Source organism: Myotis davidii, unplaced genomic scaffold (genome assembly GCF_000327345.1).
Source record: "Myotis davidii unplaced genomic scaffold, ASM32734v1 scaffold184, whole genome shotgun sequence".
Lineage (NCBI taxonomy): Eukaryota > Metazoa > Chordata > Mammalia > Chiroptera > Vespertilionidae > Myotis > Myotis davidii.
Genome location: NW_006297021.1, coordinates 5,564,120 through 5,584,995, shown reverse-complemented (window position 1 = coordinate 5,584,995; position 20,876 = coordinate 5,564,120). Strand labels below are relative to the sequence as shown.

The 20,876-nt window shown below is 48.5% G+C and overlaps 1 protein-coding gene across 2 annotated transcripts in view; it reads right to left on the bottom strand.

Moving 5' to 3' along the window:
- Positions 1–4,411: 4,411 nt before the first annotated feature.
- Positions 4,412–20,876, bottom strand: part of STOX2 (storkhead box 2) — a 127,248-nt gene continuing 110,783 nt past the window's right edge. The window contains exons 3-5 of one of the 2 annotated variants that reach the window (XR_001515346.1): positions 14,806–17,071; positions 5,790–9,263; positions 4,412–5,511 (exon numbers count right to left, since the gene is read on the bottom strand). Coding sequence is in view for 1 of the 2 variants with exons in the window: in XM_006772664.2 (XP_006772727.1) it covers positions 9,068–9,263; positions 14,806–17,071 (2,462 nt within the window). In the remaining variant the exon portion in view is untranslated. Of the gene's footprint in view, positions 9,264–14,805; positions 17,072–20,876 lie in introns of both variants that reach the window. The other variant, XM_006772664.2, reaches the window with a different exon arrangement.

Here is a 20,876-nt window from a genome sequence, read left to right as displayed (position 1 = left end):
GCCTGTAGATACAGAGAAGGAAAGGTAATATAAATATGAATTTTAAAACACTAGCAATTATATATATATATATATATATATCCCTATATTATTAATATGTTACTATATTAATAAATTATATATATATAATGGAGGCCAGGAATGAGTCCAAATATTTAATAGACAAGATAGCATAACAACAAACACAAATTATTGGTTTTACGTAAGAAAAGAGTTAAGTAAAATACAACCTAGGTAATAGAAAAGAAAAAATAAGCATGGAACTTTACAACAAAGAGAAGACATGAAGGAAGGTGACCTGGGAGGAGTGTGTTCGATGGGATTTGGGGTCACCCATGTAAGTGGTCACCCAGACAAGCCCATGCTGGCTCAAGGTGCAGGACGTTCCCTCCATCTGAGCCGCAGGCACTAGCCCCCAAGTCCTTGCTCTGACTGAGGAGGGAGACGGCCCCGTCATTGAGCATCTGTTCCATTTCACCCCTTGCACCCCAGACCCACACCTCCCTCTCACGCCTAACATCCTACTTCTAACGCAACTCTTTAAAGATTCACCAGAAACCCTCCCCAGCCTATCTCGAGAGCAGGTGCCTTGATTTTTCTTGAAACTCCTGTGTGATGCATGCAATGCGCTCTGTGAATATTCATCACACACGTGTCCCATGTGTCCCATGGTTAACTATTCACTTTACAGGAAAAGTCTGGAGCCCTGAGCCCAAAGGGGTGGAATGTCACTGAATCCAAGTGTTCCCACAGTAGGGATAAGCTTTCACCGTGAAATGAATTATTAAAGTCAGGTGAATAACTTCTTTTTATTATTCAGTGGCTCTTGATTTCATAGCTGGAACAGGGTTGGGGCAAACATGGAGAACTCTGCTTGGAGTGTCTTTATGGAAGGAAAGAAAAATCCCACCACTCTACATACTTAAACATAGGTTAAAACCATACCATTTCCTTTGGAAAGAAAAGATTCTTATGAACTGTGACATTCTCCCAAAGGGGCCCGAGTCCCGCCTTCCTTCTGCTCATTAAGCCGCCACATTGCCTCCATGTCAAGATGACTGGACGAGCCGAGAGGCACACCCAGCCCCTCCCTCAGCACCGCAGCTTCTGGTCCCGGCGTAAAACTCACAATGCACTCTCAGTATTCTTGCTCTTCCTAACTTCACTCTTGAAAAATGGAATGTCTGTCCTGGGGCAGTTTGAAATATAGAGACAAATGCTTTGAACTAAAAATAAGGCTTGTCCTTCCAAGTTGTGGCCTTGGGGTCTCCCCACGTAACCCAACGACTGCCATTGTCCAGAGCAGTAAGCCTGCTTGGGCATTGCCTTTACAAGAAAGTCAGGCTCCACTCTGCAGCGCCATATTGTGTTTTATTAAGAACTAGTGGCCCGTTGCACAAAGATTCGTGCAATAGGCCTTCCTTCCACTGTCTGTGGGCACTGGCTTTCCTCTGGCACCCAGGGCCCAGGCCTTCAGTCTGGCCACAGCAGTGAGGCTTGCCTTCTCCACTCCGGTGGCTCCCAACCCCTCCTTTTTTTTTTTCCCCAGCTCTTCGAGCGGAGCCCAGGCCCCCAGCCATTCCTTGAGCGGAGTCCAGCTCCGTGGCTGCCACCATCTTCAGTCGTCTTCAGCCTTCGCTCCGCGCCTGCGTATGCAAATGAACCACCATCTTTGTTGAGTTAATTTGCATAATTGCTCTGATTGGCTGGTGGGTGTAGCGGAGTGACAGAGTGATGGTTAATTTGCATGTTTCTCTTTTATTAGTGTAGATGCTGGTTCCCCCGGCTGGCGTGGCTCAGAGGTTGAGTGTCGACCCAGGAACCAAGAAGTCACCAGTTCAATACCTGGTCAGGGCCCGTGCCCAGGTTGTGGGCTCGATCCCCAATAGGAGGTGTGCAGGAGGCAGCTGATGGATGATGTGTGTCTCTTACGGATGTTTCTATCATCCCTCTCCCTGCCTCTCTCCCTAAATATCAATAAAAACATTAAAGAAAAGAATGCTAAAAAGGAATGCTATGTCCTAGCTTAATTGTTTGAACAGATCACTTTTGGTTTGAGAAAATGGAGTCCATTCTCCCAGGACAAAGATTAGCCACCACTGAGGAGAGAGAAAGGAGCACAGAGCAGATTCTGAACGCAATCAAGCCTGGAGGCTTTCCGAACTTGTGCAAGCACCTCATCGCAGGATGCGAGTATCTGCGAATGCTTACAGGACGGGGGGCGAGGGGGGGGTGTCACATTTATTTGGGGATAGGAGTTGAGTGCTAACAAAACAACATCCACATTTCTTTATAATTTCCTATAGAAAACTTAATTATATGCATCTCTAAGTCTCAGTCTTCTACATTTGAATAGTCAAAAATGTGATGTTTTTCAACATTCCTGGAGAAAAGTTTTGACCAGAAATTTCCATTTTTAGCTGTTTTACTTCAAAAGCTCTCATCACGATTGTGTAATAAAAATCTGTCATGAAACCATATTAACGGAGCAGAGAAATAAACTGATCTCACCTATTCTTTCACGGGCACCAAAAAGAAATCCACTTAGACGTATAACCAAATGTTATTTAATATCTTAAAAAGTAACACAATCCAAAATGGATATTTCACACAACACTACATAAACAACATGAACACAATATTACCGTATGGAGGGACTTTCAAATATAGACTTACAAAAATCCCTGTGCTTTCTTTTCCTTTTAAGTTATTATACTAAGCATGACAAGTAATCATCATTTACAATATGGCACACTGACACGATAAAAACCATGTTACAAATGTGCTGTTATAAATCAGTAACATTAGGGAAGACATTTCATGAACTGTAATTATTTCATATGAAATACTATACAATATAAACAGAACATCCATCTTGGATGACCTTTACAGCAACCAGAGACCAAGTAATTTAAAATTTTTTTTTTTCAGTGCAAACACATTTTATTCAAGGCAGTCTTGGCTGCAAAACTTCTTTCTAACATACAGTAAATCCCACTTGCACTTCTTAATTCATTTACCCCTAATGCAATAGTCACATTCAGTCACTCAGAGAAGGATACCTGCAGAATTATGATCCCTTTAAACTGAACGTTGAAATTTGATTCTCTGCTAGAAAGTCGTATCTATGTCAACTACTCTAAGGACCTTAATTTGTAGCTGTCAGTACTTACAGGAAGGTGACCCGGGGTTAGCTCTGGTGCTAACCATCATGTGCGCACAATACCACACACGACTTCGCCCTTCCAATGTGGAAACCGAGGCGGTGTATGGGTATCTAGGTGGTGGTGGCTCCTAAATGCAAAATCCCCATAAAAACACCTCTTTTCCTTTTCAGTTTGTTTTCTAGTATGTGGTAGGGAGGAGGTAGGGAGGACCATGGGGGACAGGAAGGTGAGGAGCTGCTGAGTGTGTAGTTCATGGTAAATTTCCTAGAACGGCAGAGGACTGAAATTGGAGCTCTCAGATCTCAGATTTGGTACCTCTTTTTGGTGGGAGCAAGGGGATGGGGTGCCAAGGTCAACCTTTGGACAGGGAGGTAGGCAGCTGTACGTGGGCCAGCCAAGCTTCTAGCCTTCCATGGGCTTCCAGGGATCGAGGGGGTGGTAGGGAGGAGGCAGGGAGGACCATGGGGGACAGGAAGGCGAGGAGCTGCTGAGTGTGTAGTTCATGATAAATTTCCTAGAACGGCAGAGGACTGAAATTGGAGCTCTCAGATCTCAGATTTGGTACCTCTTTTTGGTGGGAGCAAGGGGATGGGGTGCCAAGGTCAACCTTTGGACAGGGAGGTAGGCAGCTGTACGTGGGCCAGCCAAGCTTCTAGCCTTCCATGGGCTTCCAGGGATCACTGCCTCGCGTGGCAGCCCCTTCCCTCGTTGGCAGGGTGTGTGTGTGTGTGTGTGTGTGTGTGTGTGTGTGTGTTCGCATCTGAAGCCAATAGGAGCGATTGAAAGCCCGAAAACAGGTAATAATACAATCATAAGATGGAGGTTTAGTCCCCTTGAGCCTTGTAGAATGCTGAACCTTGCAAACCAGCAACTCTAAGTCACAGAAACCACAACTGTGAACACACAGGAGTGTGTGTTAGGGGAGCCATCGCCGGGGAATCTCTGGGCTGCTGCTGCCAGAGACACCGAGAGGAACTCAACCAGGGAGATGCCAATGTCTGTTTCAGACACACCAGGACGTTTAATAATGAGTTATGTGTGTGTGTGTGTGTATATAATCTATGAAATGGGGAAATATTGGATGTAGCCTTAATACTGTCAACCCTTAAGGGAGAGTGATGGAGTGGCAGCTGATTCGGTTATCTGACTTGGCAAAGATCAGACCGATGGTAATCTCTTTCCTGCCCCTATTTTACTGACCCAGAGCAAAACAATGTTTCCATGGCTTCTGCATTCGTGTTTCCTGGGTTCTGGCTTCCCCGAGCCCTAAAGGTGTGTGGGGGAGTCACTCAGGAACTGATGAGAGCTGGCCCCCCAGACAACGGGCAGGACAGGCTGGGGGGAGCGGGGCCTGGGGAGAGGGAAGGGAAGGGCCACTTCTGTGGGGTCCACTGGCACCGCCAGAATGCGGCCAGCGGGTCCTGTGACCGGCCCGTGGCAACAGAGAAGGCCTCATCCAGTGCCCTTTCTAATGTGAGGGCACTGCCAACCAGACCAGCTCCCTGGGGAACCCAGATTCTTTGGAGCCGGGCCCGATAAGGGCTGCCTTGCTGTTGCCTACGAAGCCTGAGAACTTGAGACAGTTCTTCACTGAAATTTCCGCCTCGGCACCTCCCCAGCCCGGAGCAGCCGTGTTCCTTGAAAGACGGCATTTTAGCACAGGAATCACGGAGCCAATAGGCAGCTGCCAACACGGGCATGTGTCTACCTACCGCTGACCGCAGTGGCACCGGAATGGGCCGAATGGACGTCCCCCTTCAGAAGTCGCTGCCCGGAAGGTGTACGGAGGCGTCACATTCCCAGCGCCCTGAACGTTTTGAATGAAAGTGGACAACGGTGGAGAGTTGTATTCGTTTCTCTTTGACTTTATTAGCACACATCAGAAAAAAAAATCGCACTGTGTTGGGTGATTGCTCGGGATGGTCTATCCAACAGATAGAACAGAGATCATCGCTAGCTGCCACTGTGTCCTGGGTCATCTCGTCTGTCACTCCTTCCGTGTGTTGGCTTCGAGTACGGGCACGGCACAGAGGACCCGCACGCTCGGGAAGCACTGAGAGACCCCGACATGAATGTGCAAAGTCACTACAGGTCGGGGTTGGTTTCTAATCAAGCTCCAAAATACGGCCCACGGCCCACGGCCCACACGGAGCCGTTCCAGAACATCGCCACGATTGCAGGGTGGGCAACAGGCCTACGATTTGGACTGGAAACTTATTTTCAAGTACACTTTGTGGTGAGAAGTGGTTTTCCTGGGTGGAATTTGAGAAAGCCGTGCCAGCCTAAAAAAGGAACGATGCTTTCGGCGTCATCGAAGAGGGTTTTTTTTCCCTCCCCGAGGTGACTGCAACAGAATTGAGATTTGCATTTTAGAAATGCTGGCCGGCTTGTGGGAAAGGGAGACTCGGGAACAGCTGGTGTCTGGCTCATTGTTACCCCAGATTCCCTTTTAAAAAAATGTCTGCTTCCCGAAGTCAGAGAAGTGGTCATTTTTATTTTTATTTTTTTTTGTCATCTTTACCCAGCTAGTCGCCTTTCAGCTCTCCAATCCGCTTTCTGTATTTGGTGCCCGCCCTTTATTAGGTCCCCTGAGATGTACAAATATATAAAATGGAATACAACCTATGGAACAGGAGTTGTGGGCACACGGCACAGCTCTCCTCATGGGAGGGACGTTTGGGCTCGATACGCCAGCATGTGGTGAAGGCAGAGGACCAAAGTGCTCCCTAGTCGCAGTCCGCATTTCTTGTGTGTCTTCGGTTACTGAAAACCTAGAGATTACATCAGATTTTCATAGGAGTAAATCGCTACGTTATGTTTACCAATTGGCTCTTTGCCAGGGGGAACTTTTAGCAAGAATGCGGGGGTGGGGGGGAGCGGGGGGAAGACAAGAAATTTAAACTTCCTCCCATTCATCACAAAACCAAGTGCGCTGTGGTGGGGAGGGGAGGAGACAGGCTTACATCTGAAAGTGAAATAATGCCGTGAAAGGAAACCATGGCGATGAGAAAGTCATGAGTCCACAGAGGCGATCGCCCACACACACACACACACGCACACACACCACGCCGTGGCCTGGACTCCGCTTTTCTGACCGATACACACCAACGCACGGCTGCCGCTTCATCAAATTTATGGAGGTAGTTATATGCAAAAATAAAAATTACCATAAAGTAATATGCTGCATCATAATAATACATAAGTGTGCAAAATGCCAACAGATGGGCTGACCCTTTAACGTTGAACGCTACACAGAGATTCAACCGGATTCGATTCTGTAAACCTTTCGGATGACAAGCTCTTAAGTGAAGCCTCTATACGCAGCCGTGGACACTAAGCTAGCATTTCCCCGGAGGACAAGGGTGTCCTCGAAGCTGGGACCCGAGAGCCTCGCTGTGGACCATCCTGGGTCACATCTGCAATGTGCTTCCTGCCCCTCCCTCCCCGCTTCGGGAAGCCCGGAGAGATCAGACGGGGCTGCTCTACCTGGGACATCATATCACCTTTAAAGTCCCTCGTGTCTACGCTCATGGCTGCTGGTCTAAGGGAGCTGTTTTTTGTTTTTTTAATTACCCCATGGCATCAGGCAGAAAGTGTACACATTTTATTGGAACAATGACTTCTGTAAACCGATTTCCTGCGAAATAGTGATAAATTCCTATTTTAAAGCTTCCAAAGGTCGTGCTTTCTTTTCCGGGTCATCCAGCCTCTGACTCAGATGATGGCGACGTTCAGAGGGTCAGCCGGAGGCTGGTGGGCTGTCTCAATGGTCATGTTATTTATGAACTGAGTGTATGGTAAACTTGAGAGCAGGGGTTTGGGGTGGGGGAGGATGAATTTAGACAGAAGAATTTAGTTACTGTATGGTAGACAGCTCCCCAAGGAAACGGACTCGGAATGGAGTCTCTTAGAGACACTATCCTTCCTTCTGGACGTAGTTAAGTGGGGAGACAGCGTGCCTTGCTGAGCCATCCGGGCATGCCTCGGAGGAAATAAGGCATGACATGGCACGCCGACTGACGGGAGCCTTTTCGTGGTGTGGGAGCTGACCGAGGCACGTACTTAGGTTTCACCCTAAGCACAGACAGGGAACCTACACTGCCCCGATGCGTCCGGTTCCCCACGCAACTTCCAAATATCTGAAGAAGCGCGAGGGAGTGCCCACATGTTGCAAGAATCAGTCCGGCCGCGTGTGCACCTGCGTTCCCTAAACGGGCCGCCGATGCAGCCTAACCCGGGGCAGGGGCGCTTCACCAACGCCATGCCGCTGGCTGGATCTGGGATTTATTTTTGGATATGTATTTTATGGCTCCAAACATCACATGCCATGGAACTAAATAAACTTTTTTTTTTTTTTTTGGTCAGACCATTTACTTGCATCATCTGTAACCCTTTTGCAAATACTTTCCCATTACCTACAGCTTGATTCCATTGTTCCCATAAAATAAATCGCAGGGCCCTGGGAAAATCTCTTTCCCGGAAGGCTGAAGCTTGACTATTTGTCATCCCTCTGCTGCCGCCCGGCTTCTCTGCATTCAACGTGACATTGTAAACCAAAGCCAAATGTGAATAAACCATCTCAAAGTAAGTTGGGCTGATCGCCGCACATCCACCTAAACGTGCCTCCTGAAATCGGTTACACAGTCTCTGTAAACATCACTCTGGCATAGTTCATGTATGCATAATGATTATTCTGGTCAATTTTAGGGGGAGTACAAGTTAGAATTATACCACATTTGCAGAATGAGCACATTCCGTTGTTCATTACATGGGCACATGTATACCTCTGATCAAAAACTACTTTTAAAGTTCTCTCTATAGATATCTTCCCAGGAATAAAAGGCCTGAAGTTCAACTCTCCCTAACTCTCTGCTCTTTCCTAGAACCACTAAAAATTATCTTCCACCGCCTAATTTAGGCATTCTATTTAAAACTACATAAAATAGATTTATGTCCTTCCATTAGAAAGAATAACATCCCCAGGCCATACTCTTCATTTGTATCACAAAGAACATTTTGCTTTTAAACAAACTAATTATCGTATCTATTATCGTAAGATAGGCTCATCATCCCTTTCCCAGCCTCACAGATCCCGACTCACACCTCTTCTACGAGTAGAGTCTGCGTTACCTCTTCCAGCAGGAGTGCTGAGCCCAGCCAGGCCTGGGGCCCCTGCCTTTCTACCCACTTCAGATCCAAAGGCCTATATTCCTGTTGGTGATTGTGGAAGGTTAACACTCGGACAAGCATCTGTGACACTGAAAAACAAAATCCTGACGACACGCACTCCCAGGATCTCCATCCCGACCCCTGGACACACTTCCACGGGCTCCTGCAACCTCGCGCCACGAAAACTCACAGTGAGGAAATGACGGGTGCCTAAGCAATTCACACACCGGGGGCTGGGTCCCTCCTCGGCTGTTTGGCATGATCTCCCTCCCCGCGGGCCCTGGCATTGGACATTTTGTGGTGGCTTCGTTGTTTTTGTTTGTTTGTTTGGAAGTGTCAAGAAGCAGTTCTGTGGCACCATCTGCCCACAGACTGGGAGCAACACGCACCTGTGGCATTTGAAAATGGCGTTGGCAACGGCATGACATTGGAAATGCAGATTACACTGACAGTGTCTAGACTTTCCTATGTGTGCTCAGTTACAAGTTAGTGAAGCAAAAGTGTACATATCACCCCTACTGCTATTCTGTTGCTACAGAGCCATACATGGGAAAAAGCAATACTCTGAAAGAAAGACTTTTGTGTTTTGCTCTAGCCTACTTAGCAGCACAGTTTAAGTAAACACCAAAACTGTGGTTGAGATGCTTGTCTTTCCGAAGATGTAAACATCAGTCCCAGTGTCGTAAACTTGGCTGCGTCGCACGAGACGGAGATCGGAGGCCGGACGACGGTCACACACTCGTCACGGAAGCCTGCAAGCAGTTGGAAGGTTTCTGTAATTTCTCAGCTTCGTTTGTTGGTGGGTCCGTGCTTGCTCGGAAGTTGAAGGCCGGGCCGGCGCCGCCATGGGCCGGGCTCAAGGTAGGGTTCTGACGACGGTTACTCTCAACAATGCTCGACGTGTTGGAGGCCAGGCTCTCCCGAGTGCTAAAAGAGTAAAGAGGGTTTGTTTGGTTCTGAACATAAATGATTACATAGTGATGCCAGGGGAAGAGCAAACGATGGCGTTAATGGATTTCCTCTGTGGGCTCAGAGTGTCACAGACAGACCACCTCCCCCTGATCATTTACACATGCGCCTGCACGGCCCCAGCAGCGGCGCACACGTGTGCAAACCAGCAGCCCGAGGCATGAAGGGTCCTCTACAGTTATGTGCACTTTAAATGCCTTCCCCTCCTGTCCCATTCGAGGAAACGCCTTCAGCATTCAGTGTGATCTGTAGCTATCGCATCAGTTTTTTTTTCCAATACTCGTAAATATACATGTGTAATGATTTCATTTCAGGCTGGGAACTCATTGATACAACTGCTGCTTTACCAGCTCGGTAACTGAACCCTAAATGGTTCTGTCTGCATTCTCCATGGGCAGATTCTGACGTTGGCAGAGCTCAAGCTTGCCATTGGCTAACCTGCTGCGCTGGTGGAAATAAAGTTCGTTGTAGACACCTTCACACCTCTGTGTCAAATGTTCACACTTTAGAGAAAATACATTATGTTTTCAGAGGAGGAGTCTTAGATGTTACTCCTTTGTGAAGTTTACATTTATCCGTGTACCTCCCCACCCCCAACACACACACGCGCACTTTTGGTAGGAATACTTTATACTTTAAAGGATTCTTAGAGAATAGAGGTGACCTAAAGACTTTAGTATTTTGGTTTCTCTTCACTGTTCTAAGTTAGAAATACCAGAAGCTAGTTTATTGCTCCAAGAGATTTAGGACATTTAAAGATTCCAAATGTGTGGAGCAATAGCAGGAATAAGGTTTTTGGGCCTGATTGATGGGAACTGAATGGATGTCCATGTTCAAGGTCCTCCAATGGTAATAAGAAACTTACCAGCTTGTAAAGAGACAGAAGAAACCATCAGGATGCTCAAAACACCCATCCTCCTGGACAGAGTCAAGGTTTAGAAAACACTTGATGAGAGCTGGTCCCAGGACTGAGTTACGCCTGCGGAAGCTAGCCTGCAGGTCAAAGGGCAATGGTGGACAGCTACTGTCTCCCCGTCTCCTCCAAAACTGATGGCAATTCTGTCTGAACCCTAGACCTCGGCAGCCCTTACCAACAGGTTACTTCATCCTAACCCCTTGTGGCCTTGAGCTTGCTTCTCATCAAGGAGCCAAGAGTTCACTGTTCAAAAGAAACTATGTTTGTCAACTACCAAAGAGACCGCTAGACATTCCGTGACTGCAGAGGGTACCGGCAGACAGTTAAGACATTTATAGAAGTTCCTCCATTGTGCCTATGGCCAATCTGGGCCAACCTACAGAATACTCAGCACATCAGGACTACAGGGATGGAAAGTGCCGGGCTTTCCACTTACCTGGCCCCTTCCCTAAGAAAGCCCATTGGAGGCTTGCCAGCCCTACAGCTAAGGCACAGTCAGGGGAGAGAGCGAGGGAAGGAAGGAAGGAAGGAAGGAAGGAAGGAAGGAAGGAAGGAAGGAAGGAAGGAAGGAAAGAAAGGAAGAAGGAAGGAAGGGAGGGAGGGAGGGAGGAAGGGAGAAGGAAGGAAGGGAGGAAGGAAGGGAGGGAAGAAACAAGGGAAGGAGGAAGGGAGGAAGGGAGGGAAGGAAGGGAGGGAGGGAGGGAAGGAAAGGAAGGAAGGGAAGAAGGGAGGCAGGCAATAAACATGGAGACCCCAGAGATTTCATGACAGGTTCCTTCAGTTTCACCCTTAATCCTGATAATATTTTCCCTCAGGTATTTAATGTCCTCACTTTTAACACAGGGAGAGTTACGTGATTTACCTTCTTACAGAGCGACCACGAGGAATCAGGCGTCGGTGAAGAATTTGCACACTGCAAAACTAGACAAGTGTAAATGATTTCTGTTCTGCATCTGGCATGTAATGCATAAAGTAGCTACTGTGTGAGTTGGTTTGGGAATCCATGGGGGTCCTTTTCTATGAGGAAATACACTTAAAGTTCCAAAAACCCCACTTTTAAACCAGCTTTTAAGGCATGGGCTTAACATGTACCCGCTGTAGGCCAGGCACAGTGCCGGGCACTGCAAACACACCTCACTGCGACGGGCTGCCTACCATCTTGGTAGCTGTCTGTGCTCCAAGATGCCTCTTTGCCACGGTCAACCGACTAATTCTGATACATACATGCCGTCCTCCAGTTTCCCCAAAGGAGACCTTTCATTGCTGCTGTTAGAACGAGGCATCCTGTGTGTGGCATTCCTATCGAGGGCTCAGGATATGATGATGAACAAGTTCATGAAGATGGAGCATTATCAGTAAAAAATATCCCTCAAATGTAAACGCTCTTTTTGAATAAGAGAATTAATGGTGCCGCCTTGAGGTCTCCGGGTTTAGAGGCAGAAGACTTGAGCCCAGCCGCTCTGCTCTGTCGTCCGCCCTCCTGGAACACGTGCAGCACCGGCACACGGCACCCGGCACCCGGCACATGGTACATTAGACAGACACATCCCTGGCAGCCTCTGATTTTCACATTATGTTTATCCACCAGGTTGGGGCTCAGATTTAGAACAGTAGACTTTTCATGTCAAAAAATGTCCTTTTCAATATTAGATCTAAGGCATAGCTTAAGTTTCTATGTTTTTTTCCTTCTCAATCCCTTTTAAGTTTCTAAGAAAACGGACTGAGGAATTCTGGGAATGTGGCTGAACTGTGATTGAAAGCTGAATGTGGCAATCACCATTTTTGTGTTTTTTTTAAAATTTGTTTTTTAGTTGAATCTCAGTTGCTCAGTGGATTATTTACTGAAAGACCCAAAACATGGCCCACTTAAGATTTCTGTATCTCACAACACTGGGGAGGTGTCAGTATGATAATGCTATTTGGCTAAAGTACTCCTCACGCTAGCGAGTAAAACTCCCGATAACTCAAATATTCTCCTTTGTAGGCTATCCTCACGCATTCGTTAGAAAGGCAGCTCAGTGAATTTACTGAGGTGTACAGAAAATACAGTTTAAAAATGGGTGTAGAAAACCAGTTTGTCATCTAGCCTGTAACCAATGCGTATGAAATATGAAAGGGATTCAAGAAGGAACCGCTACGTGCAAACTGCACAAAACTTCTGGGTGAGCTACATGTCCCTACAGAGAGAATTCTACCCAGTAACAACGGACAGACACAGAGCTAATTTGTGAAAATTGTCTCCTCAGAGCAACCTTTACCCTCTACCATGACAAGCACTTAGAGAAATGCAAATGAACTTATTTCAAGAAATAATCTCATTCATAAATTCTTGAGTTAGAACCATTAAGCTACTCGCAACGTCTCCTTTAGTATCTCTGGAGGTCTGACACTCTCCCTCAGTGGAGGTCCAGGGATCAAGAGGCAACGTGAAAGGTTGGAAACTGCTGTGTGAAAAGCATCAGGTGGGTAGAGTCTTAATAAGAAAGAGCGGAACGTAAGGTACAGGCCAGGAAACCACACCTTCCGTACGTGATGGTCTTGAACTTCAACCATCCATTACAGACCTTCAATTATGCCTGCGTGGTACCCACTGCTAGAAATTCAAGAGGAGAAAAGAGAGTAGAAGAAAGAAATAGAAAGAAAAAAAATGTACAAAATAACTGGTAAATAAGATTTGATTTGGAAAATAGTGAGCAAAAGTTATTACGTAGAAAAGTCACTTAATAGGCCAGTCGTTTTCAGACTGAGTGCCAAGCTCCTTGAGGTCCCTTAGGGCTCTTCAAGGGACGGCAGCGGAGACCTGGGACCCCTGGTCTCTCACCACTTCAACAAGAGTGCCAGCTCTGTGGTCTGTTTAGATACTGGACTGCCACACGGGTTAACTTGGAAAGAAGGTTACATGACAATAATGATGATAATAATAATAATCAAGAACTAATCCTTTAAGAAAAAACAACAGCCTAATATGTGACAAACAGATGAACGATTCCCAATTCTAATTTTGGGATGGTCTGTCCCCAGATTACCCAGAGATACAGTGAAATGATCACAATAGGACTAATTATCATTGTTCATAATGAAAAGAACCATATCTGGATACTTGTTAAAATGATAAATATTATAAAATCTTGGGAATCACAGCTAGTGAGAAATGTCCATCTCTCATCGTATTTCTGCATCTCAGAGTCACCAATCTGGAGTAGAATTTAGGAGAATGAGGTCCCGAGTTGCTCTTTGAGGAGAAGGGAGAGTTAAGCAGGAAAAAAGGAAGTTGCGTAGACTCTCTTGCTTTCTGAACCCCCGAACCACTTCAATGCACTGGATGTGACCACTGAGCGTTACATACTCCCAACTGCCCAGCCTTCGCCGAGTCGCCAGCACCTACTGAGAACAAGGGACTGTGACTAGAGGGCCCTAGTGCTGGCACGTGCTTTGATCTAAGAGAGCAGAGTCCCCCAATCTTTCTGCGGGAGGAACAAGGTCCATTTCTTTGTGGGCACATGAGTGGTGAGAGGAAGCTGCATGAGGAAGGTGGAGAGGGCCACCAGGCAGCTGGTTACCATGGCAACAAGCTTCTACATCCACTGGAAAGGTTTTGAGACCTGCTTTTACAGTTGACCCTTGAACAATGCAGTGGTTAGGGGTGCTGACCTTCCCCCACCTGCACAGTCAAAAATATGTGTGTAACTTTTGACTCCCCTAAAACTTAACTACTAATAGCCTACTGTTAACTGTAAACATTACTGGTAACACAGCCAGTTAACACTTATTTGTATGTTATATGTATTATGTACTGTACTCTTACAGTAAAGTCAGCTACAGAAAATGTCATGAAGAACGTCATAAGGAAGAGAAAATACATTTACAGTATTTATTGAAAAAAAATCTACCCTTGTCCAGCTGGTGTGGCTCAGTGGTTATCAACCCATGAACCAGGAGGTCTACAGTTCGATTCCTGGTCAGGACACATGCCTGGGTTGCGGGCTCAATCCCCAGTGTGGGGCATGCAGAAGGCAGCCAATCAATGATTCTCTTTCATCACTGATGTTTCTGTCTCTCTCGCCCTCTCACTTTCTCTCTGGAATGCATAAAAATATATTTTAAAAAAGAAAAAAGCGGCCCCTAATTGACCCGGGCAGTCCAAACCCAGGTTGTTCAAGAGTCAAGTGTATATTCTCACTAGAGGGACTCTTGTCCTTGAGCCAATCAATTGATTCCCAACCCCTACTAACTACTCATTGTGCTCAACCTTTGAAGCACTTAAAAAAACAAACACCCTTTCTTTACCAGCACGGGGGCAATGGAAACATTGAAGAAAAAATACTGGGAATGTTGGTCTTAGATTGGACTGAGGCAAGTGTGAGGGGGGCAGCCAACCCACCCATCCAGATTGGCGCTCTCTACAGCTGCAGAAACACTGGTGTCAAGTCCTGCAAAAGAAGCCAGAGACAGGCAGTTAACCACACAGCGCACCCACCCGAACCCTCGTCACAGAGCTGAGCTGTGCAACCGGACGCCTTCCCCAGGTGTCTGCACCCAGCCCGGCCCGGCGGCTGTGTGTGCGCGCACAGCGCCTCTCCCTACCGTGGGGAGTTGAATCCACTGTCCACCGTGATGCTGCTGCTGTCCATGCTGTCCAGGCGTGCCGAGTGGGTGGTCCTCTGGTGGCCGCTGCTGTCCGTGTCTTTGGGGGCGAGGAGGGTGAGGTTCTTCTCGAATTTCCTCTGCAGGTCTCGCTCCTTCTCCCTTTCAAGGAGCCACTGCATGGTGCCCACATCGTCTCGGTTCTTCTCCTCCTCGGTGGTCTTGGCGGCCCCCTCCTCCGAGTCGTCGTCATCAGACACGTTGTAATAGTCGAAAGAGGCTTCCTGGTTGCCCCCCGGCTCCTGCTGGCGCTGGAGGGCCGGCAGGACCTGCGCGGCCGCGGGGCCCAGGGCCGGCTCCAGCTTCTCGCATCGGCCCGCCAGCGTGTCCGCAGGTGCCTTCGGGTGCGCTTTGAGGAGGGACAGGCTGGGTTTGTGGTAGCTGTTTACAGACAAGGTGCTGTGCAGAGGTTTGAACAGTGTGTCTTTGCTGAATATCTCTTTCCTCTTGTCCAGGCTGCTGGGCTCGGCGCCGTGATGCTGGATGAGGCGTCCATTGGCCATCCCTTCCGCCGCCGCGCCCGGAGCAGCCGGGCCCCCGCCTGGCCCTGTGGGCGACTCCTCCTTGTGTCCTCCCGGCTCCCTGGAGGAAAGCGGGGTCTGCCTGTCCGACAGAGGCAGCTTCTTCACCCCTTCGGCCAGGGCCAGAGGGTCCTGGTCCTCTTTATTCTTTCCCAGAGGCGATGGCGCCGTGAGCACCGTCTCGCTGGACGTGTTGCACTGGAAATAGTCGTCCGTGGCTGTTTTCGTTGGACAAGAATTGAGGTCACCGAAGGACGGCAAACTCTCGGGGGGTTTGCCTGGCTCCAGGAGGCTGCACGTGCTGGACGGCTCCTTGCTGCCGCCGACTATTTCCGGAATACACACCTCTTTATAGCTCGGGGACAGAAGGTGAGCCCTTTGATGAGCGGCCGTCGGGGCGGGCCTTAGCGTGCTGTCGTCAATGTAGGGCTGGATGGGGGTTGGGTCCTCCTGGCTGCAGCCTTCGGCCAGGTCATCAGGCGTCCCCAGAGAGGACGCGCCCAGGGGACCCTTGGAATTGTCCATGGACCTGGACCTCTCCTTGGCTTTGCTGGACCTCTCGTTCCTGGACCGTCGGTCCTGGGTATGGCTGTGGCTTCGGTGCACTTTCGAGTGGGAGCTGCCCCTGGAAGGTTCGGGAAAGGGCATCTCAGTCCTCCTTTTGGCCAGTTCCCCCGACACGTCCCACTCCGGCGTCATGGGGAAGTGGGGCTCCAGCACGCTGGGGTTGCTGTGCATGATGAAGTTCTCGCCTTTGTGCTCGATGATGAAGCAGCCCTCCCTGGGCACCCTGGTCAGGGGGTCGCAGAAGTCGTACTCCCGCTCCCCGGGGACGTCCAGGTGAGAGCCGTCGGACGGGTCTCCTTTAGACGCGCGCGTCTTGCTGTGTGAGCGCGACTTGCCGTGCGACTTCCGATGGGTCCGGCTCTTTTTACTCCTCCCGCTGTGATGGGCGGAGGAGCCCGCTTTGCTCCGATGCGCCTTCTCCTCCTCCAGCTTCTTCATCAGCGCCGTGTGCCGCATGACGTTCTCCACCGTCAGGTCGGGGTTGATGCGCCGGATGATCTCCATCTCCACCTCCCGGGGGATGGTCGTGGGCGTGTCCTCGTCGCGCAGCGGCCACTCCTCGGGAGGGAACTGGGCGGAGAAGTTGGCCAGCTGCTTGGTCTTGTCTTTTTTAAAACTCAGCCGGAAGAGCTTGAGCCCAAACTTCTTGGACTGCTTTTCCCCGTCTTTGGGCTTGGAGAGGGTTTCCGTCTTGTAGGAGAAGTTGACGGTACTTTTGCTCTTCTCGGTGGGTGGCACCTGGCAGAGGGAGGGCGGGCAGTACGGGTCTTTGCAGTCCTTGGCGGGCTTCCGCTGCAGGGTGGACGCGTGCATGCTGTGCATGTCCTCCCGGCAGCAGTGGCAAGAGTCGCAGTGGTTTCTGGGCAAGGTCCTTTCCCTGACGCAGCCTGAGGCAGAGGGCGTGATGGTTCCGGGCTGGGGAGAGGTGCACTGAGACCGGTCGGGTATCCGCTCGTCCAAGTGGTACCACTTGCTGTTAGTCCTTATGAGGGACGGAGTGATGAAGTACGTCTGCGGGGTCACGATGAAGTAGCCCTCGGGGGTCGGGTAGATCTTCCGCTCCCGCACCAGCGTGTTGAGGGTGTGCCGCAGGATCTCCTGGCTGGGGGTGGGGACACCTGAGAGCGAGGGAACACACTCGTGAGAAGGGAGAGGAAGCATGTGGTGGGTTCCTGATTTTTTATTACTTATTTATTTTAAAAATCGCTATTGTTGAAAGTATTACCTATGTTCCCTTTCTTCCCCCACTGACCTTGTCTAGCCCGACCTCACCCCCTACCCCAGGCCTTCACCACCCTGTTGCCTGTGCCCGTGGGTTATGCACACATGCATACAGGTTCTTTGGTTGATCTCTTCCCACCCTCCCTCCCCACCTTCCCTCCGAGATTCCACAGTCTGCTCCATGCTTCTGTCTCTGGATCTATTTTGTTCATTAGATTCCTATATGAATGAGATCATGTGCTACTCCTATTTCTCTGACTGGCTTATTTCGCTTAGCATAATCCTCTCCAGGTCCATCCATGCTATTGAAATGTGATTCCTGATGTTTTAGTCTGCTATGTCCCCCCATGATTCATAGAGTCAAGCCCCAAACCCCAACATGATGGTATTAGGAGGTGGGGCCTTAGGTTTAGGGGAGATCATGAGGATGGAGCCCTCAGGATGTGACATTAGGGCAGCAGTTCTCAACCTGTGGGTCGCGACCCCTTTGGGGGGTCGAACCACCCTTTCACAGGGGTCTCCTAAGACCATCGGAAAACACATATATAATTACATATTGTTTCTGTGATTAATCACTATGCTTTCATTATGTTCAATTTGTAACAATGAAAATACATCCTGCATATCAGGTATTTACATTACGATTCATAACAGTAGCAACATTACAGTTATGAAGTAGCAACGGAAATAATTTTATGGTTGGGGGTCACCACAACATGAGGAACTGTATGAAAGGGTCGCGGCATCAGGAAGGTTGAGAATCACTGCATTAGGCGAAGAGACCAGAGCCCTCTCTCTGTAATGTGAGGAAGAGGGTCCTCACTAGACAGCAAATGTGTGGGTGCCTTGAACTTGGACCTACTTCCCAGCCTCCAGAATTGTGAGAAACTAATGTCTGTCATCAAAGCCAGCGAGTCTATGGCCTTTTGTTACAGCAGCCCAAACGGACTAAGACAAAACCCTATTAATCTGGCCAAGCTTCAAAGGATTAGCCATAGCAGGTAAAGAGCTTTCAAAGGTGTTCATTAAGTTTAGTGGGAATCCTGGTTTTCTCTGATGACCCGCATGAGTATTAGCACTGATAGGGTGGGAAAATACAAGAGCTGGAGAGAGAGGGGGCGTTAGATGAGGTTAGGTTGCTACTGTGGTTACAAAGCTTTACCGAACTGAATCGGTTAAGGCAGAATATTTTTAAATGAGGGGAGACATGAAAAATGTTTTACATGATCTGATAGAAATGAACAAAAGATTTTTTTTCAATAAAAGCAACTAGGGGACAAGGTTGAAATAGCCATCTTGTATTGAAAAACCAATCTAAAATAGAGGCTTCCTGTATATATTTGGAGGTATTCTATACTTTTTTTTTCAAGATTAAGTTTACTGAATAAACTGAATTTCATAAATTACATAAAAGGGCACACGGACTTGACCACTGTTAATTATGTAGCACTCTCCAATTTTCCAATCATCTCCTTCAATGTGGGACGTGACGCGAGCCCGGGGGGAATTCAGGTCAGAGCCTTCTTCCTGGCCTAAGTCAGCAGCACGGAGGTGGGTTTCCTACTTCGTAACCAGGGAGCCCGAAAAAGTCCACTCGTGAAGGCTTAGACCTTCTACGTCTGTCTGGTCGCTGGTCCCAAGCTGCCATATTTGTTAGAATAGAGATCTCAGAAGGAAATGATAGACACTCCTTTGTACAGTAACTGACACTGTTTTCAAAGGGCTTTGTGTGCGTTTTATGTCCAGTTCTACCTTAAGAGGCAGAATGAGGATACATACTTAAAGTACACATTCTCCAGGCTGTAGTGCATTTGCGTTATTTCTTGGCTGTTCCCCACTCCTCATTGCCAGGCACACTGAGGGTGATGATATTTACCAGACTGACCTTAATGCTAAGCTGTCATGCGTCACTTGGCTACAGGGATACGGTCTGAGAAATGGGTTCTCAGGTGGTTTCGCCATTGTATGAACATCTCTGAGTGCACTTACACACACCGAGGTGGTACAGCCCACTCCACACCCAGGCCATATGGTGTATGTAGCTTATTGCTCCTGGGCTACAAGCCTGTATAGCATGTTACAGTACTGACTACTGCGGACAGCTGTAACATAATGATAGTATCTGTGTGTCTAAACATAGAGAAGGCACAGTAAAATGTGGCATAAAAGATTTTAAAAAATGGGGAGGGGGTTAGGGGACTGGGGGAAAGCTGGGAGAATGGGTGAAAAAGGTGAAGGGATTGAGAAGTAGGAATTGGTAGTTACAGAACAGTCGCAGGATGTAGAGCACAGCCCAGGGAACACGGGCAATAACACTGAAACAGAACTATGTGTGGCGTCAGGTGGGTACGCAACTGATTGGGGTGACCACGTAGTAAGTTATATAATGTCCGATCACTGGGTTATACACCTGACACTAATATAATAGTGCATGTCAACTGTAACTGGGAAATAAAAAGCTATTTTTTATAAAATGGTGTACCTGCACAGGATACTTCCCATGCATGGAGCTTGCAGGACTCAATGTTGCTCTGGGTGAGTCAGTGAGTCAGTGGTGAGTGAATGTGAAGGCCTAGGACACGACTGACACCACTGTGGACTCTATACCACTGTCCCACAAGCCCTCCCTCTGTTTCCTCCCAACAGGGTCAGAAATAGAACCCCGAGGCTGTCGATGCTGCTCCGTGCCCAGGGGGGTGGGCCGGACTGATTGGAAACACTGAGGAGAAGCTGGCTGGGTAGGGCGTAGGTCACCATAGTGACAGGCAGGAGGGAATGAAAGGTGGCCCGAGGATCAGTCAGAATAGAAATCAGGATAGAAAGATAGAGGAAAACGGGGCTGTCGTGGCCAGGTGGCTTGGCTAGCGCATGCTGGGGTAGTGATCAGATTAAGAAACTTTGCGTGTTCATAAAAAAAGAGGGTGTTTAACATGGAGGGGGCGCAGAACTGAGGACTCAATATTTGGACTTTGGGGAATTTGTCTTCGGTTCCATTGACCCCATCTGGCACAAAAGGCTCGCTCTGGCATTGAACTGATGGAAGAAAGACAACTTACCTATGCTTTCTATCATTACAACCTGGAAATATGTCCAAAGTCCAGGGACAGGCTGGCCCCACACCACCACAGAGAGCTTTTATAAAGGGGCCGTGGCACTTCACACCTGTTCAGGCAGTTCCCGGGGACCTGTGTCCCTGTACAGGACCTCAGGTCCTTGACAAAGGAGGCACAGCAACGATCTGAGGACCGTCTGACTAGGTGTGGAGGGCTGTAGCCCCCTGGATACACAGGGCTCAGGGACGGGCTCCTCTTGCTGAAACAGGTCAGCGGCTGTCAGTCTGGGATGTAAGCTGTGCCCTCGGAATTGAGGTGCTGTGAGTGAGAGGGAACCGGTTGCCAAGCCCCATAGATATTGATCCTGTCAGAGAGAAAAATTCCTCCTGAACTGCCGGGAGCCAGTCCATCCTTGCTGTTTCAAGGGACCTGGCATATATGGCATACTGTTCTTAATATATTTGCTCACCTTCTTGGCACTATGTGTTTTAACCAAGGTCACCTCTCCGAGAAAGGTTGTTTCCCCAGATAGGGATTTTTCCCCTGAAGTTAGGGAGGGAATAAAACCTCTTAACTGCCAGGCGGGTAATTAATCACTTTTAACTACGAACAATCATGCTTAAGAACATAATCTTTACTTCCTGGAATG